Source organism: Schistocerca piceifrons, chromosome 6 (assembly GCF_021461385.2).
Source record: "Schistocerca piceifrons isolate TAMUIC-IGC-003096 chromosome 6, iqSchPice1.1, whole genome shotgun sequence".
Taxonomy (NCBI): Eukaryota; Metazoa; Arthropoda; class Insecta; order Orthoptera; family Acrididae; genus Schistocerca; species Schistocerca piceifrons.
The window spans coordinates 115197680-115223730 of NC_060143.1; the positions used below are offsets into that span (position 1 = coordinate 115197680).

Genomic DNA, 26051 nt, shown 5'->3' on the forward strand with positions numbered 1-26051 from the left:
GGTTTCGAGAGGGTGCGTTTCTGGATGAGGTATCGAATATATTTCTTCCCCCTACTTATACCTCCCGAGGAGATCACGAATGTAAAATTAGAGAGATTCGAGCGCGTACGGAGGCTTTCAGACAGTCGTTCTTCCCGCGAACCATACGCGACTGGAACAGAAAAGGGAGGTAATGACCGTGGCACGTAAAGTGCCCTCCGCCACACACCGTTGGGTGGCTTGCGGAGTATAAATGTAGATGTAGATGTAGATACGGACTAGGCCATGTCTATCCTAGTTCACGATAAGTGTGTTACTGTGTCAATAGACCGGGTGAAGCTGGCTCACTTACTGCTAGAAGATCTAAGACAGGAAGAGGAGGCGGGCCTGCAGCAAGACTAGGGGCCCCTGCAGGGTGCAACGGATGGTAGGACAGCGAGCCGGCTGAAGCCGCGAGAGGATACGACGATGGAGGAAGTACAGCTGGAAATTCGCACAAGAGCTGGGCGAAGGGTCCGGTACAAATTTCCGCACATTCCTGGAGCTCTGTTCTTCAGGGAGGGGGCTGTGTGGGAGCACTCAGACGAATAGTTGTGTGAGCACAATACAGGGGCAGCAGCAAAGGCTCTAGTGTGCACATAATCATTTATTCTTTGCTTTGTGTTTGTTTTTGTCTTAGATGTTCTATGTTAATATCAGGCTCATGGCTTCACAATAAAGTTGAACGTTAAGAATACGAACGAGTCTGTCATTAATAGAGTGGAGCTACGTAGTGGCTACAGTCCCATAACGCTCTCCTGTGGCACGCCAGAGGTTACTCTAACGTCTGTAGACGTCTCTCCATTGAGAACAACATGCTGTGTTCTGTTTGCTAAAATCTCTTCAATCCAGCCACACAGCTGGTCTGATGCTCCGTAGGCTCTTACTTTGTTTATCAGGCGACAGTGCGGAACTGTATCTAACGCCTTCCGGAATTCAAGGAAAATGGCATCTACCTGGGAGCCTGTATCTAATATTTTCTGGGTCTCATGAACAAATAAAGCGAGTTGGGTCTCACATGATCGCTGTTTCCGGAATCCATATGGATTCCTACAGACTAGTTCTGGGTTTCCAGAAATGACGTGATACGTGAGCAAAAAAACATGTTCTAAAATTCTACAACAGATCGATGTCAGAGATATAGCCCTATAGTTTTGCGCATCTGCTCGACGACCCTTCTTGAAAACTGGAACTACCTGTTCTCTTTTCCATTCATTTGGAACCTTCCGTTCCTCTAGAGACTTGCGGTACATGGCTGTTAGAAGGGGGGCAAGTTGTTTCGTGTACTCTGTGTAGAATCTAATTGGTATCCCGTCAGGTCCAGTGTACTTTCCTCTGTTGAATCATTTCAGTTGCTTTTCTATTCCTTGGACACTTTCTAGTGAGACTTTGTACAATAATCCATCTATTTCGACAAAACGTTGATCATTTTTCCATAATTTGCATTGTGGATCTTCTTCTTGCGTTGCCTTTAACTCTTCTTCTCGACTTTATTGTAACACGAACACTGACTTTTCGACTCATTGCATGAACATTCACACGTTGTTTATCAGATTGGTGAATAACCTAAAATTGGTACTCACTCACTCTTAATGCCCCTCTTGATAATCTGGAATTTGGATCCTTTAAATTCAATAACCATTTAAGTGCTGCATGATCTGTAACAACTGTAAATTATCTTCCTGTTAAGAAACATCTGTTATTTGTTATACCAAAACCAAAGCACAAAGCTGGTTCTCAGTAGTAGTATAATTACATTCTGCTTTGTTTAGTTGGCAACGGCCTTGCCGCAGTGGATACGCCGGTTCCCGTGAGATCACCGAATTTAAGCGCTGTCAGGCGTGGTCAGCACTTGGATGGGTGACCAATCATGCCGCCGTGCGCTGTTGCCATTTTTCGGGGTGCACTCTGCCTCGTGATGCCAATTGAGGATTTACTCGACCGAACAGTTGCGGCTTCGGTCAAGAATACCATCATAACAACTGGGAGAGCAGCGTGATGACCCCACGCACCTCCTAACCCGCATGCTCCACTGAAAATGACACGGCGGTCGGATGGTCCCGGTAGGCTGCTCGTGAACTGAAGATGGAGTGCTTTTTTTTAGTTGTCTGGAAGCAAATGAGATTGGATGTTCATGCCCATCAACTTCTTGAGACAAGATTGCACCTATGGCAAAATTGGATGCATCTATCGAAAGAATAAAAGGTTTACTGAAATCCGGATAGGCTAACAATGGGGCTGTGATTAGAGCAGTTTTAAGTTCTTCCATGTCCTTTTTGCATTCTGCTGACCAATTAAATGTGGCTCCTTTCTTCAGTAGCTGTGTCAATGGAGGTGCTATATTCGCATAATCGGTTACAAATCGTCTGTAGAAATTAGGCAATCCCAAGAATGATTGTAGTTGTTTCAAATTCTGTGGTTCAGGAAAATTCTTTACATCTTCAGTTAATTTTGGATCAGGTTGAACACCTTCACTGGTTATAACATGACCAAGAGAGTTAACTTTATTTTGTGCAAAATGACATTTATCTATTGACAAGGACAGGTTTGTACTTCTTATACGCCCAAAAACAGCTTGTGGTCTCTCAGTATGCTGCTTCATGTTTTCACCAAAAATTATTACATTATCAAGGTAAACAAGTACATGTGTTCTGGTAAGCCCTCGTAAAACTGGATCCGTCAGGCGTTGAAATGTAACTGGAGCATTATGAAGTCCAAATGACATACAAAGATACTTGTATACTCCTGTTGCTGTTACAAATGAAGTTTTTGCTTGATCACCTGGATGGTGATAACAGCTTGTTAAATCACATACGGAAAACATTCGACATCTTCCCAAATAATCCAAGGTTTCCACTAAATTTGGTAAGGGGTAAATGTCGGGTGTGCTCACAGCATTCAAAGATCGGTAATCAACACAAAAACAGAACTGTGGTTCTCCAGAAATTGATTTCTTCTTTACAATGGGCGAACACCACGGTGGGTCTGAAGGATCTCTTGGTTTTATAATTCCGGCTTCTAATTGTTCTTTAACCATGTCTTCTATGAACTTTCTTTGACTGAATGGTATTTCGTAAGGTGTCTGTGTAATTGGGGCTGCATTCCCTGTATGAATACAATGCTGAACTAAATGAGTGACAGGTAAATTTGCACGTTCTCGTAATAAATCTGGATACTCCAACAAAACAGGCACTAAAATCTACTATTCATCAGCTGTCAAATGTTCTATCTTCTTCCAAATCTTGCACTTCAGTTCATTATTACCTTCGTCTCTTCAATGCAGTTTTGCAGTACTGTTACAAAAACCTGTGTTTATAACTACAGCATTTGTTACTTCATCTGGAATCTGTATTATGTCACTGTTGTTTACGCTCGACACTTCAGCAACTTTCGTTCTTCGTGGCAAAACAACATCCTCATTGCTCATATTCGTTATTGTAACTGGGACTTTTGCGACATTCTGTCACACCATTCTAGCGACACCTACACTTCTAGCAACATAACAATGCATTTTATCCAGTAACTCACTTTTCTCGGATTGCTCAATTAATAACAAAGTTCCTTCCTTGTATTGGGGTCACTTAACTTCAACGTAGGTTGTCTTTCCTGCTCCCTTGGGAATTTGCTGAGGCTGATCAATTTGAACATCGTCTCAGACGGTTTGAACTCATGTATCGTTTGGACGGTCCATTCCCACGCCATCAGTATTGCTACTCCTTTGAGTACGATCTGAAGAACGATTTCCTAGGTTGTATTTATCTTTATTTTCAGCTTCCTCTTGGCCTTGGCCAAGAATTAATTCTATGTCAACTTCTCCATAGTTACGTAGCTTTCCTCCGTTTAACCCTCGCTCTTTTAATAGCGGCGGTTTTAGCTTATCCCGTTTATCTATGCCACACCACATTGAGGTCTGTGCTCCTGTGTCAATAAGTAGTTTGATGTTTCTCCCACGATATACAGCACTTATCACGAAGTCAGTTTCGGTCTGATTTTCACTGGAACTAACAGGAATCACTGTCTCTGGCAATGGGCGGATGGGGTGGTGATGGTGGATGTCCCAGCATAGTCGGAAGATGTTCATGCTGCTGCTGCTGCTCGAAGTTTACGTTATGCTGCACCTCTTCAGGGCTGTAGATTTTCCGTAATTATCCCCATGCTGACACCATTTCTATAAGGGGGTTGTTTGTGTTGTTGCCCCAGATGATAATTAGATGCAATATTCGTCAGGATTTGCAAGCAGTGGGTCCTTGAGGTACGGCAATACGCGAACACAAGAGGTAAGTTTAAACAGTTTTATTAGCAAAGGCTGATTATAAAACACGGACGCTACTTGCACCCATCATCACTGTGTCTGACTTCATAATTACGGTTGTATCGAAAGGCTCCATGGTGAGCTAAGAAAAGAAACATATTCGCGCCCGAGGCTACGCTAGTTAATACGGCGCTCTGCCGACAGCGGCCAGTCACTTACTCCCTGCGTCGCACTGCGGCCATACGCACGTGTACTGACCAAAAAAATTGTCAGCATTCCAGATAAGTCGGCTGGTGAGCGCGTGTTACGTACCGTAAGGCTGCGCGCAACCCGTAGACTCTTACACAGCACACATTCCGTTGCAAAGTGAAAGATCTCATTCTGTAAACATCCCCCAGGCTGTGGCTAAGCCAGGTTTCTGTAATATCTTTTCTGTAATATCCTTTCCTCCAGGAGTGCTGGTCCCACAACTTTTTCAGGAAATCTTCTGTGAAGTTTGAAAGGTAGGAGACGACATACTGGAGGAAGTGGAGCTGTGGGGATAGGTCTTGAGTCGTGCTTAGGTGGCTCAATTGGTAGAGCCCTTGCCTGTGAAAGGCAAAGGTCCCATATTCAAGTCTCAATCTAACACACAGTCTTAATCCGCCAGAATGTTTTGTTCATTTGACTATTTAGGTGGTCAACTAATGCATCACGATTTGCTATCGAATGGAGCCATCAAAATTATTTTGTAGTTCCAGGAGTTTACGTTGGTGACACCAGTGTCGAGGCCATCCTCTCTTGTAATTGGTTCATAATTATTCACATACAACCCATAGTCACTCATCAAGTACTTTAATGTTTTCTCCTTAGTGTAGCATTCTTTTAAATGGATGCTGAAGTCACCACACAAGATAATTTTTAAATTCGAACGCGTTAGGTGAGAAATTTATCAAAGTCTACACCAGGTGCATGGTACACTGTCACGACAATACTATATACATCACACATTTTTAATGCAACCAACTCTAAATCTGGGCCAACGCAAAAACTTTTTTAGGTCAACTTCAAAGATGCTCAGACTGTTGTTTGCATATGTAGATATCCCCCGTGAGTAGTTGTTTTACGATACCACGCACTTATCAATTCAAGATGTTCCACGTGTTTATACTAATCCTCTTCCCACTCAACAGTACACAGCTACTCAGTAGTCAATTTTCACTGCTGCACGGAACATCTGCTTTGACCTGGCCCACAAAGATGTTTTCACTTTTGTCCTGATATACTGGAAAAGAATGATGAACATGTCAGTTAATGCTCAGTATTATCATTCATATTATATTAGTCTATGCTCCAATTCTTTTTAAAATTTATTGTAGGGTAGTTGTCATAAATTCTCATTTCTAGTACATTTTAAATTTGTTTTTTGTTATTTGCAGTTGTGAAAGATTAAATTGTAGCGTCTTCTACTGTCAACTCTTTGAAGTTTATGTCTTTGTGTAGTAGGTGAAAGTCTTTGCGATCTCGGACGGCAAGGTACACGTTTAGAATTGTGTATTGAGTTAGATTTGGGAATTATTTTGCCTTGAAGTAAGTTAATCTGGCAGAAGCGTGTATTTTATAACCTTTATTCATTACTTATTGTTGCTGAAAGAAGCGATGATTTTATTTTAAAGGCCTTGTGCGCGTCGATGATGTTGGATATCGTGTGGAAGTCGCATACCCAAGCATGTTGTATGAGTTTGCCAGTGGAGCTTCCGTTTGTTGTAATGACTGAAATATTATACTTTGCTTGTTTCAGATGTTATCGGGTGCCAAGATCATTAAAAGCGGCGGCGGTGAGCCGGACGCTTTCGAAACTTCAATTTCACAAGCACTCCTCGATCTGGAAATGAATAGTGATTTGAAGGCGCAACTTCGCGAACTGTATATCACAAAGGCGAAAGAAGTTGAACTCAACGGCAAAAAGGTAATTTGTAACAGGGATATGTGACCAGATAGCGTCGCGTTTATTTATATTTTATTGTGCGTGTGGTTTGTAGTCTAAACACCGCGACACTTCGGTGGATGTTACATGCGACTTTGCCAAGCTGCATCTGATGTTTGAAATACTGTCTAGAGGACCTTTAAACTTGTCATTTGCCGTGTTGTGCTACTGTCACTTCGTTAAACTACGAAGATGCCATCCATAGTATTGTGTTACCGAAAGTTAAGAGTCTGTGAAATGCAGGTCTTACTTTTGCTAGGGGAGTGAAGATTGAAAGGTTTTATTTTTGTGTGTTGATTTGGTCAATGGCCCCTTCCTCTGCTATTACGATACACATTACTGATATCTTATTTCGAATGATATTTCCGAATTTTGTTTGGTGACTACCCAGTTACACTTACGTTGTTATACATACGTTCCATCAGTATAGTGAGTCGGGTGAGAGAGAATGTTAGGTATGCTATAAATGCCAGTAGATTGTAGAGTAATGCAATTGGGATTTGTGAGAGAAAATGGGAGAGGCTCCATGGCCCAGCAGTATGTTGTTTGGTGTGCGTAGCTGAGTATTCCATTCATTAGTGTATTATAACTACAATCTGTGTTGGGTTAGATTGTGCTGACGTCCCCAATTTGACACCGTAATTGTCACAATAGAATGATATTATGAATATGTAAAACTGTAAGACAAAGGCAGGAAGCTGTTACATAGACATATCTGTAGTAGCACCTTGGCACGCATCTGCATATATTCTACATAAACTGTGAAAAGTACCGGGGGGGGGGGGGGGAGGAGGACACCTAGATGAATTGTTTGGACACTTAAAGGTGGAGCTGTTTTTTAACTACAGTTGTGTAACATAAAGGTAGAAGTCAGGTGTGAACTATGTTTGTGACATTGTGCTGCAGCTGTTAGCTGCTGCTCTGTGTTGTGCATTCTTTTTCTGGACTTAAAGTGAATGGGGTTCAAATATATCTCAAAACAGGAGTAATAGGTGATTCCAGGGATATCAGTTCTGTTTTTGCAGATGCACAGAATGTGGATGGACTTCGGTCAGACAAGAGGGGGTGGGCCTTGTTACCCACTGCTCGTCCCTCTCAGGCATTCTAAGTTTTCATTTGTTTACACTTGCAACCAAGTGCCACGATATAGTGTCTGCACTTTACCTGACATTTTCCTATATGCAGTTACTTAAGTTCTCTACATTGTGTAGTGTACTTCTGCACTAAAGTACTAAGGATCATTTGGATCTTAAGATAAACTTACCACAACTTAATACTAATGTAATATCAACTTAAGTGTGAGGAAATCTTTTCAGGTGTATGTAGTGTAGGAGGAAATATAGAAATGCAGTAAATGAAGCAGGCAAAAAGGAATACAAACGTCTCAGAAATAAGATCAACAGGAAGTGCAAAATGGCTAAGCAGGGATGGCTAGAGGACTAATGTAAGGATGTAGAGGCTTGTCTCGCTAGGGGTAAGATAGATACTGCCTATAGGAATATTAGAGACCTTTGGAGAAAAGAGAACCACTTGCATGAATATCAAGAGCTCAGATGGAAACCCAGTTCTAACCAAAAAGGGAAAGCAGAAAGGTGGAAGGATTATATAGAAGGTCTATACAGGAGCGATGTTCTTGAGGACAATATTATGGAAATGGAAGAGGATGAAGATGAAATGGGAGATACGATACTGCGTAAAGTTTTTGACTGAGCACTAAAAGATCTAAGTTTAAACAAGGCCGTGGGAGTAGACAACATTCCATTAGAACTACTGAAAGCCATGGGAGAGCCAACTCTGACAAAACTCTGCCGTCAGGTGAGCAAGATATGTGACAGGCGAAATACCCTCAGACTAAAAGAAGAATATAATAATTCCAATCCCAAAGAAAGCAAGTGTTGACAGGTGTGAAAATTACCGAACTATATGTTTAATAATGGAAAATCCAGGATGGAATGTTAATACGAGAGAAGGAAAGTTGCTACTCACCATATAGCACAGATGTTGAGCCGCGATAGGCACAATAGAAAGATTAACACAAGCATAGCTTTCTGCCATTAAGGCTTTTGTCAGCAGTAGACACACACACACAATTAGTGATAGAATAAGCAGCTGGATGGGATCTGATGCCACTGCAATGCTTAATGCTTAGAGTGGGTCATTACTCTCTCTGTAACACATGCCCTTGGCAACAGGGTGTTGTACTGAAAATTTATTTCATTATTGTTTAATAAAACAGCAGTGTCACTCATATTATGTCAGTTTATTTTCTTTTTGTTTAAATAAACTAAGATTAAACTGTGATTTTGATCGTACGTGACTCACCTTTGCAAAATAATTGAAGCTATTCTATACATGTGTACAAAGTGTTCCGCGCGTCCGCTCGTTTTATGAAACACGGTGCGCCCGCTCGAGGGTTAAGGAGGCAGATGGCAAAACGTGGGGTTGTAAAAATAACCCAGCTTGCTTTGTCACAACCTGACATGTAAATCTGGACCAGTTCCCCAGTGGTACATATTTGTAACTACAGGCTTGTTTAAATCATTGAGTGTGAAAGTTGATATTTTTGTAAAGTTAGTATATACTTTTCACTCTTGAGATTTAGGTTCGTATTCATTAAGCAGTTATTGTTATCTTGTGCAGCTGGAATGAAAGTACATTATGTCTATACATAATTATGGACTACACTGGTAGTTTTATGTTGTGCTGGTACATGTGGATGATTACCTATGTTTACATTTCACAGCATTTTGGGCAAAGAGGGCACAATCATCAGTGTAGCTCTTGCTGTGACCCTGGCTGCCATACTCACTGCGAGAAGGGGAGAATGACAACATAATGTCAGGAGTAGAAATTGGGTTTGACCCGGGCTATGAAGAAGGGGTGAAGGAAGGAACATTTACTCCCTGTTAATGAATTGGGATCCACGGGAATGTAGGAACTTTGCTAGAATGGGTGTATCATGTTTTGACAAGCTGCTGTTGATCGTACGTCCCAGGTTCGATTCCCGGCTGTGTCAGGGATTTTCACCTGCCTTGAGATGACTGGGTGTTTGTGTTGTCCTCATCATTCATTCATTGGACTGAGCAAAGGTTGGGAAATTGTATGGGTGCTGATAACCGTGCAGTTGAGCGCCCTACAAACCAAACATCATCGTCATCGATTGTAAGTGACAAGATTCCCATAAATGGCATAATAATGAGAGAAGCTATTTCATGTAGCCGATACAATAGTGCAGCTGCGAAGGTGCAAAATGGTTTGTACAGTTCTCAAAGGTCGTGGCTGGCACAATTGCTGTGACTCTTGCGGTTATTCTCTCAACACTATCCTTCCTGGCACATTGAAATAATAGAAAAGATGCAGTCAAATCCAACATGTGCAGTACTGTCATCAATTAAGGTGGCACATACACATTGAAAGTAAAATTATATGCACATTAAATGAAACATTTGTAGATGTACGTTATTATGATACAGTGCGTGTTGAGGATCGTGCAGACACCTTTCCTTGCTGTGTGCGTCAATAAGCACATTTACTATACCTTCTTTGTTCCATTTCAGTTCTACAGTAAAAAGTTCTCATTAGGTGCAACCCTACAGGTTTTCTCAACAGCAAGACGACAAATCATTTGTTTTATTAGTGTAATTATAAAAAATAAGTCTCTGAAAAATGTGTAGAATATATCGTGCAGCCGCTGAGGTGTCCTCAAAAAGCTGTCAAATACCTTTTATGCTGACCATGTGAAAATAATAATAAATATAAAGCCTGCTAGAAGTAGTGTGCTCTGCACATGCACAGATGCACTGCAGAATAGAACAGCTCCTATTTCTCCTCAGGAGATAAACCATCAGCTAAAATCGTAGCTTCGCCCGTTTTGCTGCTAGGTGGCAGGCTGTCTACCTTTAAGCTGTACACGTTAGGTGTGTCATGTAATATGGTCTAAGATATTTTTGTTTTATTGTGCTTTCTGATTTGGTCACTTATTTCTTGGCAGATCTAAAGCTCTTATATGAGCTAATGGGAAATTAACATTTGGTCCTTTTCTCAACCAGCTTCTAATATGACAGTCAGTTCAGCTGAGTAAACACAGCCATTTGCTGTGGTTGCAAATCTGAAAATTTTATTTAAAAATTGTATTAATTCTCATATCAGCATTTATCAGTGGTCAACTGACAGCGTGTCGTACACACTGTGCTGCGGGGTTAGAGGTGCCATGTCATGGATTGCGCGGCCCCTCCTGCCGGAGGTTCGAGTCCTCCCTCGGGCATGGATGTGTGTGTTGTTCTTAGCATAAGTTAGTGTAAGTAGTGTGTAAGTCTCGGGACCGATGACCTGTGCAGATTGGTCCCTTAGGAATTCACACACACACACGCACACACACACACACACACACACACACACACACACACACACACACACATCCACACTGTGACTAAAAGTTAAATGCATTATGTCACTGCTAGAATAATTTCATTCACCCTGTAGATGCATGAATGTTGGGCATACTCATATATTCTCCTTGCCCATTTAAGAATCTTTATCATTCGAAAACCATTTTCCGATTCCAGGCGTAGGGTCTAAATCACTAATGTAGCAGTCCAGGGCTGATAAACTAAAAACTATTTAAAGTACATGCAATGTAAATATGAAAGCTCAATAAAATTTTACCCTGGAAAAATATTGCACTGTATGTGGAGGGTAAAGGGTAATTTGTGTAAAATCAAGCAGGAGAAATTCAGTAGAAGAATTATACCTGGGTCAGAACAAGATGATGGGCAGCTACCTTAGCAAAAACCAGAAAATGGGTTTGCTCAGGATAATTTAGTGTGGAGAGCTGCATCAAACCAGCCTTCAGGCAGAAGGCCTCAACAAAAATATCAGAAAAATCAACCAAATACTACTGACAGCAGTGCTGTAAAACCTCTAAAAAATTTCATCATTGGAAGATTGTTTTGTGTGTATACTGTTTATTGTGGCAGGTTAATAGAATAATTATGTATCATTTGATTTAGTACATTAACTTCGAAACATTCACTTGATGTAATTGTAATTATGATAGTTTTCTGTCGTCCATTTTCCTAAGGAAAATACTTATTTCTGAAATCGGTGTCACATACAAAGTATTCTTGCTCTCTTTCAGTGTCAGAATTCATTCTTTGATGTCTGTTGTTTGCTTCATCATTTTATTTGCATTTACCATTTTCAGTGAATTTATTCAAAATCTTCGCATCAGGGATTCAATTGTGTGAAATGTCTCTAGGTATTATTTGTAAATACAGAGTGATACTTTTTCATTAACTAAGTTTCATTTTTTGTTTCAGTCAATAATAATATATGTACCAATTCCACACTTGAAAGCTTTCCGTAAGATTCAGATACGCCTTGTGCGAGAATTGGAGAAAAAATTCACAGGAAAGAATGTGGTCTTCATTGGAGAAAGGAAAATTTTACCTAAGCCAACCAGAAAAACTCGCACAAAGAATAAGCAAAAGCGACCAAGGAGGTGAATATGCAAACATTTCTTAATTGAAGACTATTTATATATTATTAATTTGCTTTTTAAATTTAGAATCTTGTGACATAGTGCATAATGGCTTTCTTCATAAATTTCAAATTTTTATGATGGTTTGATGTATTTTTCTGTGTTTTGGGGTTGCACGCATGAGGTTAATTTTCATTGACAAAAATTACATTATTTTAAATGTAAAATTTCTGTAGAGTTTTTATTGAGTAATAAAGTAGGGATGTGACACAAGTCGCGCGGGATTAGCCGAGTGGTCTAAGGCGCTGCAGTCATGGACTGTGTGGCTGGTCCCGGCGGAGGTTCGAGTCCTCCCTCGGGCTTGTGTGTGTGTGTGTGTGTGTGTGTGTGTGTGTGTGTGTGTGTGTGTGTGTGTGTGTGTGTGTCCTTAGGATAATTTAGGTTAAGTAGTGTGTAAGCTTAGTGACTGATAACCTCAGCATTTGAACACACATTTTTTGTGACACAAAGATGCACCATAATTTAAGAACCACTCCAGCATCCTGTTTACAAATCAGTTATGTTCATTGCCACAAACCAAATAGGTACACTGATTGTGTTGGGAGTAAAGATTCTGATTTTGATAGTAGAGATATTGTTATACTGCAGTAAATATTTTTCCACGTTGTTGCTAAGTCATTATTTAACTTCATCTACTGTGTCTCGGCAGTTCCATTTCCTGTGATTTCAGTTGATAATGGCATTTTTACTTTTATTTAAAACTTCGGTTGGCATTTCAGCGAGTCTAGTCATAAGTGACAGTCACCCACCAGTCACTTTAAATGCCTCATGCTCATAATGTAGTCAGCTTTGTATGGACTGTTAGATCCTGCTCAGGTATAACTGGCCAAAGACTAGCAATACTGTCGCAGACATTACAATCTGTCATAGCGGGAGGTTTTTTGGTTACTGGGTACCAACATTACATTGAAGGGAATATTGACAATTTGAGAGCGTTTGTAGATAATCTGGGGAGTCTCCTTAATAACATTTGTAAGGATTGAAGGAAGTAACCTACTTACATTCCAATATCTGATCCAGACATTGGAGGTGTGTGCCTTGTAGCCCTCATAAGGTGACATTCGTATTTCCTGCCCATGGTGCAGTGCTTTAGATGCCAGCATTTTGGGCATGTTTCTGCCCAGTGTACACATCATCTAGTTTGTGGAGGATTTGGCTGACAACAGCATTATCACCTGTCTCAGTTGTGGAAATAGCCACTCTCCTGTATCTCTGAAGTGTGCTATTTTAGTTACAGAACTGAAGGTCTCAAATTACATTTGTACTATTGAAGCTCAGCAAAAGTATGATCATTCATATCTTGTCCCCATGATATAAACTTTTCTCCCTACTGTGACCAGGTACTTTGCAGTACCTAGCGTATTTACTCCCTCAATAAATACTAAGCTGCTCCTTAGGAATGTGTGCCTGTTCATCCCAGATGTGGGCCAATATCCGTACTTGATAGAGCTGCCAAAGAGAAACTGTTCTGTATTTCATCGCTTATGGCAGTCTGTCCGTTTCTGTTTAACAACATACCAGCACTTCTTGAAAGGTTTAGGCTACTTGTCAAATGCATAAGACATGTTGAAAACGTCCTCCTCACCTTCAGTCCCTACTTGGTTCTCGCCAAATTTTACGGTGAACATTTAACAGGGTGTGTGATTCATAATCGGATGAGCCAACCTCTGAATGTTATTCAGGGTGTTATACTGTATTAGGCTATAAAATGTTTTCCTTCTGCAGTGGCAAGATATTGTCGTCCCAATCCTTAAATTACACAAAAACAAAGTGCCTGTAGACATTAGACTATCCAACATCTACTGCTAACTGCTTGAAAGGATGGTAACTTAAGTTATGCTGGGTTCTCAGATCACAGGGCCTTTTGTACTGTCAGTGTGGTTTTTGGAATCGACAATCAATGATTGACCATGTGGTTAGGTTGGAAACGGCCATGAGACTGGATTTTTGTAAACGCAAACATCTGATTGTAGGTTTTTTTTTTTTTTAAACCTACATCAGGCATATAATATTGCTTGGCGACATCACATTTTACTTACCCTCCATGACTGGGGCTTGAGAGGGTCTCTCTTAATTTTTGCCCACGAGATTTTGTCCCACTGGTTGTTTCAGGTTAGAGGTGGTAAGTCACTCGGCTCCCCATAAGTCCAAGAACACTCATCACCGCCATAGATGGGCAGTTAAATCCATCAGACCAGCGGTCACTCCTGAACTGCCTGTCAGTGACCTTTGCATTTTGTGTAGCTCCTAGTCTGTAGCCTCAGCTAAAGGCCAGATCAAGGTGCCATCCAAAGGTTCTTCACCTGAACCTTTTCTTGTTGCTTTCAGTTATCTCCTTAGAGATTGACTTGTACATTTGTGTTGTCATAACATAGTCCATCGAAACTGATAACTGCTTGGTTATCCAGCATGTGGGCCTTGGGTGCACAGACCCTGTTTTTCAGACTCCTCTTTAATTAAAAGCTGACATTACTGCCCTGTATTTGTTGGTTAAAGTGTGTGTGTGAAAGCTTAATGCTCTTTGCTTTCTTGACCATGTCTCTTGGGATGTGGATCATGCTCCTCTACTCCATATTTACCAGGCCCTGGTCTTATGTCCTGACTGGGCTATTTGCCAGGTTAATGATATTAAGGCTTTGGAATTATTGGATTGAGTCCATAATTATTAAAACTAAACACTGTAGCTCACACCGGGCAGTCTTCTTGCCAAAGTGGGGTTCTTACCACTTTAGTTCTAACGGAACCAACTCTTTCTCTGCTACAAAATCAGAAAGTTTCATAAACATCCAAAGTATCAAATTCCTTTTGTATACGGGGGATATGAACACCTGACATCTTCCCTAGGCCAGGATTAGCTTGAGGCTTTCTGCCAGGACCTCTGCCTGACCCCCTTAGAATGTGTTCAGCATGTTTCACCTACATCTACATAGATACTCCACAAGCCACAGTACAGTCTGTGGTGGAGGGTACCCTGTACTACCACTTGTCATTTCCCATCCTGTTACTCTTTCAAATAGAGTGAGGAAAAAACAGCTGTCTATACACCTCTATATGAGCCCTAATTGCTCTCATCTTTGTGGTCCTTACATGGAATGTATGTTGGCAGTAGAATCATTTGGCAGTCATCATCAAATGCCTGTTCTTTAAATTTTCTCAATAGTTTTTCTCGAAAAGAACATCGCCCTCCTTCTAGGGATTCCCATTTGAGTTCCCGAAGCATCTCAGTAATACTTAAGATTTGAACCTACTGATAATAAGTCTAGCAGTCCGCCTCTGAATTACTTCGATGTCTTCCTTCAGTCCGACCTGATAAAAGACCCCAAACACTCAAGAGTTGGTTGCACCAGCATCCTATATGTGGTCTCCTTTACAGGCGAACCACTCTTTCCTAAAATTCTCCCAATAAAACGAAGTCAACCATTCCCCTTCCCTACCACTGTTCTCTTATTTTCGGTCCACCTCATATTGCTTTGCAATGTTACACCCGGATATTTAAAATTACTTGACTGTGTCAAGCAGGATACTAGTAATACTGCATCGGAACATTATGGGTTTGATCTTCCTACTGATCCATATTGTTGTACATTTTTCCACATTTAGGGTTAGCTTCCATTCATCACACCAACTGGAAATTTGGTGTAAGTCATCTTGTATCTTCTTAGTCACTCGGCGTGGATAACTTACCTTACACCACGACATCATCAGCAAACAGCTGCAGATTGATGCTGACCCTGTCTGCCAAATCATTTATGTACATGGAGAACAATGGTGGTTGTATCACACTTCCCTTCGGCACTCCTGACAGTACCCTTGCCCCCTGATGAACACTAACCGTCGAGGACAACATAGTGGATTCTTTTATTTAAGAAGTCTTCAAGCCACTCGGATATCTGTGAACTTATTGCATAAGTTCGTATCTTTGTTAAGTTTCCAATGGTGCACCACGTCAAATGCTTTCTGGAAATCTAGAAATATGGAATCTGCTTGTTGCCCTTCATCCTTAATACTCAGTATATAATTTGAGAAAAGGACAAGCTGAGTTTTGCGCGAGTGATACTTTCTAAAACCTTGCTGATTCCTGGGCATAAGCTTCTGTCTCAAGAAAGTTTATTGTATTTGAACTGAGAATATGTTGCAGGATTCTGTAGCAGACAGAAGTTAGGGTTATTAGTATGTAATTTTGCATGTCCGTTCTTTTACCTTTCTCATATCCTGGAGCCATTTGCTGTTTTTTCCCATTGCTTGGGACTTTGTGCTGGATGAGATTCCTGATAAATGCAAGCTATGTAAGGGTCCAGTGCCGTAGAGTACTCTTCGTAAAAATCAAACTGAGATTCCATCCAGACCTGGTGATTTATTTGTTTTTAAATCTTTCAGTTGTTTCTCTATGCCAGGTTTACTTATTATTCCTATGTTATCCATATGTATGTTGTACATTTATTTTGCCTAAAAGATTTCTGGAGTAAGAAATTTATAAAACTCTTTGTTTTGCTCTATTCAACCGCCACACCAGGCTGGTCAACAAGGGAGTAGATGGAAGCCGTAGACCTAGTTAACAATTTTTCGTACGACTGGAATGTTCTCGGGTTCTGTGCCAGATCTTTTGTTAAGGTGCGACGGTGGTAGTAGTTCAATGCTTTGCGCATAGATGTTTTCACAGGCGCACAAATCTCTAATAACCTTCGCTTGTCATTTGTGTGTTCCCTTTTGAACTGAGAGTGCAGCAGTCTGCTCCACCAGCATCTGCCGAATTTTGTTATTAAACAGTCATGGGTCTTTTCCATCCTTTATCCGTTTACTAGGCATGTATCTCTCCCGACTACAATTTACAATGTACTTCAACTTTGCCCTTGTCATTTACATTGGCACTGCTAAATCCTTAGGCAGAACAGGATATGCTTTTACATCTCCTCCCAGTAGGAACGTCATTTGCTTCTGGAAACGTACTTTTTTTATGACCGAACTGATAACCATTGATAAAGTTCAAAGCTTTATTGAAAAGACCTCTCAACCACATTTTGATATGTAGTAATTTGGTGTGCAGTCTGCAGGCTATTGACCAGTGTTACTCTTGTCGCCCTGAGATCTGTGGTTCATGAACCTCTTTGACCTCATTGTATTGCTTGCTGAGTTATCTTTCTCTGGGGGCTAAGTCATGTGGGTACATCATGGAAGGAACTGGCTGACCATTTGGTGAGAATCACTTGACCAAAATTTGCTTCAGTCATTCCAGGTGTGGATTTGCAGAGGTGGAATGTAATCTGGTGGCTACAGCCCTCTCTTATAAACTCCCCATTATCAAAAAGGCTACTGTTGTACATCACCCCTCCTTCAGTTCCTCTCTGAAGGAATCACCATATTGTTTCCTCTGTATCATTCATACCAGATGAACCCAAATTTATTTTATGTAATGAGCCATCCTCACATTGTGATTGTGAAGCCTCAGACAGTTCACATCCTGGTGGAATGCATTTCTGGCTCCATGGTAAGCATGTCTTACAGATTCTTTGCCTGTAATATTTGAAGGCAGCCAATGTATAGATGGCGGAACTGGTCTTTGTTTTCTCAGAGAAATTAGTTTTTATTCTTATGTATAACATCAAACTACTTTTGGAGCTGGAGCAATGTGGCTCAGATTGGGGTACCTTCCGCCGCTTACTGGGTCTGGGGGAACTGTGTTCTCTACTTTCTGTCAGCTGCCTGGTTATCTGTTACTTTGTTTTTAGATGATAATAATAATAATAATAATAATAAATATTGCCCCATGACATGCCTACCAACAATATACAAAATATTAACTTCAGTCATTACACAGAAATTAATGACACATACAACACAGAACAAAATTATAAATGAAGAACGAAAAGGCTGTTGCAAAGGAGCACGAGGATGTAAAGAGCAACTGATAATAGATGCAGAGGTGACATATCAATTTCATAGCCACTTCTACAACCCTTTACATCACATATCAACGGATACGAAGAAAGTAAATTGGAAAAAGAAAACACTACATGGACAGCACCTGTATCATCTAACACAGCCACACGTCGATCAAGACGCATCCAACACATGGCTAAGAAAAGGCAATATGTACCGTGAGACGGAAGGATTAATGATTGCAATACAGGATCAAACAATAAACACCAGATATTACAGCAAGCATATTATTAAAGATCTCAATACCACAACAGATAAATGCAGACTTTGCAAACAACATATAGAAACAGTAGATCACATCACAAGCGGATGTACAATACTAGCAAATACAGAATACTCCGGAAGACATGACAATGTATAATTGAAAAATACATCCAACTGGCTGAGGAAGTCAAGGACATGTGGCATCAGGATAAAGTTGACATTATACCAATTATACTATCAACTACAGGAGTCATACCACACAATATCCACCAGTAAATCAATGTAATACAGCTACATGCAATCTTATATATACAACTACAGAAATCCATAATTATTGATACATGTTCAATTACCCGAAAGTTCCTAAATGCAATATAATATATACCGTACAGTTAAAAGGAAGTCACGCTTGATCCAGGTCCGCGTAACTTTCCATTTTTGACCAGACATAACGTCTGAAGAAAGAAAGAAAGAATAATAATAATAATAATAATAACAATAATAATGGCATGTGACAAGGGCCTCCCGTCGGGTAGACCGTTCGCTTGGTGCAAGTCTTTAGATTTGACACCATTTCGGCAACTTGCGTGTTGATGGGGATGAAATGATGGTGATTAGGACAACACAACACCCAGTCCCTGAGCAGAGAACGACCCAGCCGGGAATCGAACCTGGGCCCTGAGGATTGACAGTCTGTCGCACTGACCACTCAGCTACCGGGGGCGGACATTGTTTTTAGATGCTGTTAGCCCTTCTTTCTGCTGCACCGTATTCTGCAGGGTTAGCACTTCGATGAAGGCAAGGCTTTGATTCCTTGTCCTTGATAAATGTTGGCAATGAACAATGCAATAGATTTTTATGCTTTATCTGAGTGGACGCTGTTCCTGTCTAACACGTAGACTATAACAGATCATGGGTGAGACGGCTGTGGAAGAGACAGCACCTGCTGCATACAAAGCTCTGAGTGACACTTGCGTGGCCGTACCCACCTTTTGATGCAATTATTTTTCTCTTGTTGGTTCCTCTGACGTTCATTAAATTTTTAGCCCTCTCACTTTTACTAGTACAAGCCTCCTGGCTAGGCAGCATTTTTTACACTGTAACTCTTCCGACTTAATTGGGTCGGTTAGGGGATGGATTTGGGTGAGGTTTCTAATCACCACATACGTGCCCAGGGAGACCTTTTGTCTGATATGACCTATATACTTCCATAATTGTGCCAAATTTCTTGTGGACATAACTCCAGCGCCTGATGACCTCCCTGTTTGGTCCCTTATAACCCAGCTAACCAAAATTTGTTACAGAGGAATAAAATTCTCCAAAACTGGAACGATGCCGCTAGAAATACTTCATAAGCAGGGAGGCTGACAAGACTTAAACAAATGCTACAGTCCTATCAATTTGTAAATGTTACTTGCTCTAACAATGTTCATTATGCTTCATTAATACGAAGTTAATTTACACTTTGACTAAATTGAAGCCCATTTTTGTTTGTGGTATAATCGGCTCAGAGGGTGGCAGTCTTTACTAGTAATTTCGCTCTAGTACTGATGATTAGTAAGATTGATGACAGATGTAACCAGCTTAATTTTCTGTATGGTGCATACACATTTGCTGGCTTTCATGAAGAATTGGACAGGTAAGCAGTTCCTTGTCATAGAGTAAAGAAATGGAAGCTTCTTCTGCAGCCATTAGCACATTTATTAATTTTTTTCAGCCGCACATTGACAGCAGTATATGATGCCATTCTGGAAGATATAGTTTTTCCTGCTGAAATTGTTGGAAAGAGGATCCGAGTGAAGCTGGATGGATCCCAGCTCATCAAAGTGCACCTAGACAAGACTCAGCAAACAAACATTGAGCATAAGGTTTGTTCAGATTTAGATGTATTGTCTGCATTTCCACTGTCACTATTAATGGTAAAGCTGATATACCATAGTTGGGTTCCTTTCCCCCGTGGAGAATTTAGTCAGCATATAAATTTACACTATAGCCGACATTTGTCAAAAGTAATTTGGCAACTGTGTTGACATTTTTGTAAAAGTTTATTTTTCAGTCTATTGCACATTTTTTATGGTATGACTAATTTCGATCATCTTCAGATCCTTGTAGTTTGTGTAAGTTGAGAACTAAAAATGTAGTCTCTGTTTTTGATGGAATTTGCATCTAAATTTTATTGGGAAATGATTAACGTTAGAAATTTAAAAGGTTGTAACGCAACATGCATGAACAGACAGACATGACGGGGGATAGGGAAGCTTTTTGACAGGAACTTTACATTTTGCACAAATGTAAAGCTTTTTTCCACAATAGTCTTTCTCTTCTTTTGACACTTTTAAGCTTCCAACAAATTGTTGCTGGTGAGAAGCAGCAGCATTTTCCTGACAGTGAACGGTGGTTCTCTGATATAATGTGTTTCTTGACATTAATTTTCTTTTCCCATCTGTTGCATCATTGAGCCTCAGGTTCTTGATGTATTATTGTCCGGTTAGTGGGTGACGCTACAATTTTCTAAGTCCCGTGACTGTGTGTTATCTCGGATGAGCTCTGAGGTCATTCTAGCAGCACTTGTGCCAGTGCGTCTGCTTACGCGGCGGCAGGGCTGCCAGAATGACCTCAGCGCTTGTCCTGGATAACACACAGTCGCGGGACTTGGAAAATTGTAGCGTCAGTCACTAAACGGACAAGAGTACATCAAGAAGCAGAGGCTTTAGGATGCAGCAGTTTTTCCTATGTAAGTAATGATTTTGGTAAAATGGAGTCAGTCTTCGTGCAGCTGCTCTGACAACAGCATTGGACCGCTCTCACAGATGATGCCACATTATTAGAGGAGGAGACGACGTTCCTGCCTGACAATGTATAAAGCCATTGATAGTATTATTAATACCGAGAACTATGTGGACGCTCAATTGATTTTGCATGGTCCTTCAGTGTTCTGTGGTTGTGTTTTGATTTTTACACTTACAAACAATTACTCTGCACAGCACAGTAATGGCTGGGTTAACGTTGCAGTGACATTCACTCAAAGCGTTATGTAATGGCTACTGTCCAATTGCTTGCTGAGGTTGGCAGAGAAATGAATGAGGTAGTTCAGGCTCACTCTACCAATATTGGATCCAATCACAGTTCAAAACATCTGTCACATTAAAAAGTGTCTGCATTATGTCAGAATTTGATCTTTAGTTAGTACGAGGGTGGTTTGAAAAGTTCTCAGAATCATCACGAGAGGTGAGTTGTTCATAAGATATTCATTCGACTGTTGCCTGTAAACACGTGCTACGTCAGTGTAGTGATTTGCTAAGGTGGAAAAAAGAGATTCGAGCAGTGATGAAGTACTTCGTAAAGAAAGGTATGAAAGCAAAGGACATCCATGCTTATTTCCAGAATACACAGGGGCTCTGCTCCTTCATATTCGGCTGTTGCCAACTGGACAAATTAATTTAAATTTGTTTGGGAGAGCTTAGATGATCCGCTCAGTGGCCGGCCAAGATGTCATTACTCCAGAAATCCTTGCAAAAGTGTACAAAATGGTCGTGGAGGATTGCCGATTGAAAGTTCGTGAAATTGCTCATGCTTGCCAGATGTCATATCACATTTTAACCGAAGAATTAGAAATAAAAAATTATCTGCAAGATAGGTGCCACGACTCTCTGACAGTGGATCAAAAACTCATGGGAATGGACATATCAGAAAAATGTTTGGCCCATTTTGTGACCACGAATGAAACTTTGGTGCACTACTATACCCCAGAGACAAAACATCATTCAGAGCAATGGAAACGTGCTGATTCTCCGCCACCAAAGAAAGACAAATCCTTTGGAGGGAAAGTTCATGGCATTAGCGTTCTGCAATGTGAAAGGGATTCTGTTTGTAGATTATCTCCCCACTGGGCAAACAATTACTGGAGAATGCTATGCTAACCTGCTGGACAAATTGCAATAAAAATAAGTGAAAAAAAAGCCTAGGTTTAGCAAGGAAGAAAGTAGTCTTGCATCAAGACAAGGCACAGCCACCCACACATGCCATTGCCACGGCAAAATTATACGAACTAAGGTATGAATTGTTGCCACACCCACCTTATTCACCTGATACGGCACAGTCAGACTTTCATCTCTCTCCAAAACAGAAAATTTTTCTTGGTGGATGAAGATTCACTTCAAACAAAGAATTGATAGCTGGAGTTGACAACTATTTTGCAGGCCTGGAGGAAACTCATTTTAAAGATCGGGATCAAGGCACTGGAACATCATTGGACCAAGTGCAATAATCTACAAGGAGACTGCATTGAAAAATAAAGTTTCAGTGATGTAAGTACTTTTTTCTATTCTGTTCCGAAAACTTTTCAAACCACTCTCGTAGGTAAATGTACACGTTTCTTTTGTTCTAGAGTCCTATGTTGCATTACATAGTAAATACCTTATACAGACATTCAGATACCCACAATTGGTGTAGAATCAGAACAGTGTGAGTGCACCAGTACATCATTGCATTCATACACTTTATTTTGCAAGAACATTGTTATGCACATAATGTATCCTCATCCTCACCGCACGTGCAACATCAGTAACAAAAAATTTGTTAAATTTTCAATATTTATATGCAGAAGATAAAACCACTTTCTACTACCTATGATGAAGTATTTCATCTGGATAAAATTTACTATGAAATAGCATTTTTTTTAAGTAATTTTGCATTTTGAGTAAGATTTGCATCTGTATATCTATTTATAGCAAATGCGAAATTTTCAGGTCCCTAGGCATAAGCAACCCATCATGTCTGTACAGCAACAAGACTACTTTGTGTTCTAATGTGTAATTCCTGTATAGACAAGACATGGTGCTTGTAGATGTGAAGATAATTGAATGTGATTGAAATTACTTGTACCATAGAAAATGTGCACCTGTTACATATAATTATGCTGTTTGAGTGGTAACTGTTCTTCAGTTAATTTGACAAAACAGGATACACTGGTTGTACTAGTAAAAAAAATTTTGATACCCTGAAGTGTCTGAAGAAATATTTACTGAACTGTTTATACATTGCTACTTGTCCGATAGTTTGATAAAGACCAGATCATCTAGAAGTAGTCTTATGATAACACAGTGGTGTTCAGAGTGCTGTTATGCGGATGTTGTAGTCAGTGTGAGTATTAAATGTGATTGTAGTGAGGTATTTAATTCACTTTTATTTCATATGTTGAGTTGTCGTGGCTGATGATGGGAAGAGACGAATTCCACATAGGCAAGCAATAGACATAATCTGTGAATATCCTCTTTCTTAGAGCACAAAGTCCCTCTGTGTGTATACCACAACGGTCACTGCAAAACCAGCAACTCTGCGATCCCCATCTGTGCTTTGACCAGCCATAATTCGTGGACTGGACTATATTGTGTTCCATTTACTAGTAGGGTAGTGACAGGATCCACTTTGAGCTGACCTGTTGGTGCCATGAAAGGGGAAATCAGACTTGTGATTGTGTTGTGTGTGCTGCGGTTGTACTTTCAAAAGTGAGAAGTTATTTTAACTGTACATGAAGAAGGGCAGTGCAGCAGTCCGAGGTTTACTTGATTCCCCGAGAGCATCGAAAAACTTAAACTGGTAGACAACTGAAGATAGGTGCCAGGTAGCCTGCGAAAGCCTACTTACAAAGTTTAAAGAACCAGTATTGAGATGGAAAACTAAGAGCATACTATTGCATCCTATGTATCATATCACAAATAAAAGGTTAGACTTATAACAGCACACACAAAGACTGTTAAGCAGCCTTTGTGCACTCTATTCGTGAATAGAATGGGAAGAAAACTGAATTAAAGACACAGTGGGAAGAACCTTCCTCCATGCACTTCAGTGTGTTGCAGAATATGAATGTTGTTTGGGGGAGGGGGAATGATTTCAAATTATGGAGACATTCTTACCATACCGGTCATTCATATCTTCCTGTTATTCTCCACCCCCCAGTTCCCCATCATTTGTTCTTTGACACCTGTACTTCCTCATTCTATTACATTCTTGGCGTTTACCTCACTAAGCTTTATCCTTGCCTTGTTCTCAGCTTGTGGTCTAGCAGCTAGCATTGCTGCTGCTGGATCATGGGGTCCCGGGTTCGATTCCCAGCCGGGTTGGGGATTTTGGGTGTTTGTGTTATCATCATCATGACGGTGGCTAAATTGGATTGTGTAAAAATTGGGACTTTGTACGGACGCTGATGACTGCAGTTGAGTGCCCCACAAACCAATCATCATTATTTATCCCTCCCTCTCTCTCTCCATAATATTTTAATCTCTTTTCTATTTTGTAAGTTACCCTCTCTGTTTCTATTATAGTCACCTATTTGTGATGCTTCATTTGTATTTTTATTTGTTTGCCATGTACTTGTCTGATATGATTTTACTTCTTACTCTGTTCCTTCAGTGCTTGCCTCTGTTTTATATTTATCTTGCTCTGAAAGCATTCTCTTCAAATGACATGAAGTCCTGTTGGTTTTCGTTTTAAATATGCTGTACTTTTACAACAAATGACTCCTTCCATGAAAAAGAAGCTTCGTTTTTCAAAAGCTTTTACTTCACTGCTTGTTGCCTGTATTGGGAGTTCCAGTTCCACCAGAAGCTAAGTACCTTCTCTTTGTGGAGTCCACAGTTTCTGAAGTGAACTTTTATTTTTGTACCACAATTTAAGTAACTGCATTAGTGTATATGAATTTAGTTAGTTTTAACTTCTTAAAGGTTACTAGAAATAGCATTTATATCTACAACAAAGACTGAACATCCATAAACTACCAACAATGTTGAGTTTCCTTTATAAATTGAACTAAGTAACATTCATTGTGTTTAGCATTTATCAAACCTATCTTGGTTTGATTGTTGTGAGGATGGTCTGGTTTAACATGGTGGCTTGAGGACTCCATACAGTTTCACTTAGGGTTTACATATTATTTAAATCCAGTGAGAGCTGTGTGTGCTTTATACATCATAATATATATTTTGGCAATTCCTTATTTTTGTTTCCCAGAGTCTGTGATCTGCATTGAGCTATGGTCTCCCATTGCCACAAATTGTTTAAATGGTTTGATACTACATGCAGGTGCCATTTTTTTTTTTCTGTGTGTAAAATTTGTGTCTATAACCATTTTAAAGTATCCTGATAGGCAGAAGCAACAGGAACTCAGTGGATAAACAGTCCATTGAAAGTTAAAACATATCAACAAATCAGACCATAAAATGTGGTTAGATTAATAAAAAGTAGGTATATAAAATTTATGTGATAGCACATTATTCTGTAGATCTATGACAGCAATAGTGGATGCCATTCAGATAGCACACATGCAGAGACTATTATGGCATAATGTGAAGTCACAGAATTTGTACAACAGTTTCTTATTAATCCTAGCACATTTTTATCATTTGAAGGAATTTTCCTCATAAATGTTGTGGAGCTTTTTAGATTTCTCACATCTGATTTCTAATTAATTTCTTTTTGTAGTTTACTTAATTTTAAGCCAAGGAATTTTCATTTTTTACAGCAATTTTGGTTTGTATTTTAAAGTTGAGTTTGGCATGTTTCACTGTGGTTGAAACTTATTATTTTGGTCATGTTCATGAATATTACTTAAAAAGTCAGGCTAGCTAAATAAAATTGTGTGTATTCCAGAAGCACATTATTTATAATAAACCTTTGTTTCAGGTTGACACGTTCGCATCTGTCTACAAGAAGCTAACGGGAAGGGAAGTGACATTTGAGTTCCCAGAAACTTATTTGTAACAATATTTGTAAGACATTAAAATGGTTATTTAAAATGTGGAGAATCACTTTTTATTTATATAGTAAACCCAGATGCATCAGTTTTTAAACATTTGTGTATACAGTTTATATTAAGATTTCACTTTGAGTATTGTGCTGCAGAAGTCGTACATTCTGGTACTTGCAAACAGAAAAGCTCAAATGGGTATTGAAAATTAAAGAAATTCTATTAAGGTGTTGTCCACATGATACCATTGAAATTGCAGGTTTGGCCAGGTACCTAAATGGTTTCACTGGAGTGTTTTTTAAATTGTGTAATTGATGTGTTATTTACTATTCTATATAACATCTTTCTGTATTCCCTGTCATGGTGATTAGGAGACAATGGCTGTAGATAC

General features: G+C 39.9%; 1 protein-coding gene across 2 annotated transcripts; it reads left to right on the forward strand.

Moving 5' to 3' along the window:
- Nucleotides 1-5697: 5697 nt before the first annotated feature.
- LOC124802634 (40S ribosomal protein S7) lies at nt 5698-25713 on the forward strand. Of its 2 annotated transcripts, none has more exons than XM_047263531.1 (5): nt 5698-5785; nt 6051-6218; nt 11555-11736; nt 19634-19784; nt 25597-25713. In XM_047263531.1, exons 2-5 carry the CDS (start codon nt 6051-6053, stop codon nt 25672-25674), a joined length of 579 nt encoding a protein of 192 aa, XP_047119487.1. In that variant the 5' UTR covers nt 5698-5785; the 3' UTR covers nt 25675-25713. The 2 variants fall into 2 exon arrangements, with proteins under 2 accessions (XP_047119487.1, XP_047119486.1); XM_047263530.1 differs by having other exon boundaries at nt 5722-5839.
- The last annotated feature ends 338 nt before the right edge of the window (nt 25714-26051 follow it).

Coding starts and splice junctions, on each gene's coding strand:
- LOC124802634 (XM_047263531.1), top strand. CDS start 6,051: ATGTTATCGGGTGCCAAGATCATTAAAAGCGGCGGCGGTGAGCCGGAC. Junction 6,219..11,554: donor TTGAACTCAACGGCAAAAAG/GTAATTTGTAAC, acceptor TTTTTGTTTCAG/TCAATAATAATATATGTACC. Junction 19,785..25,596: donor AAACAAACATTGAGCATAAG/GTTTGTTCAGAT, acceptor CCTTTGTTTCAG/GTTGACACGTTCGCATCTGT.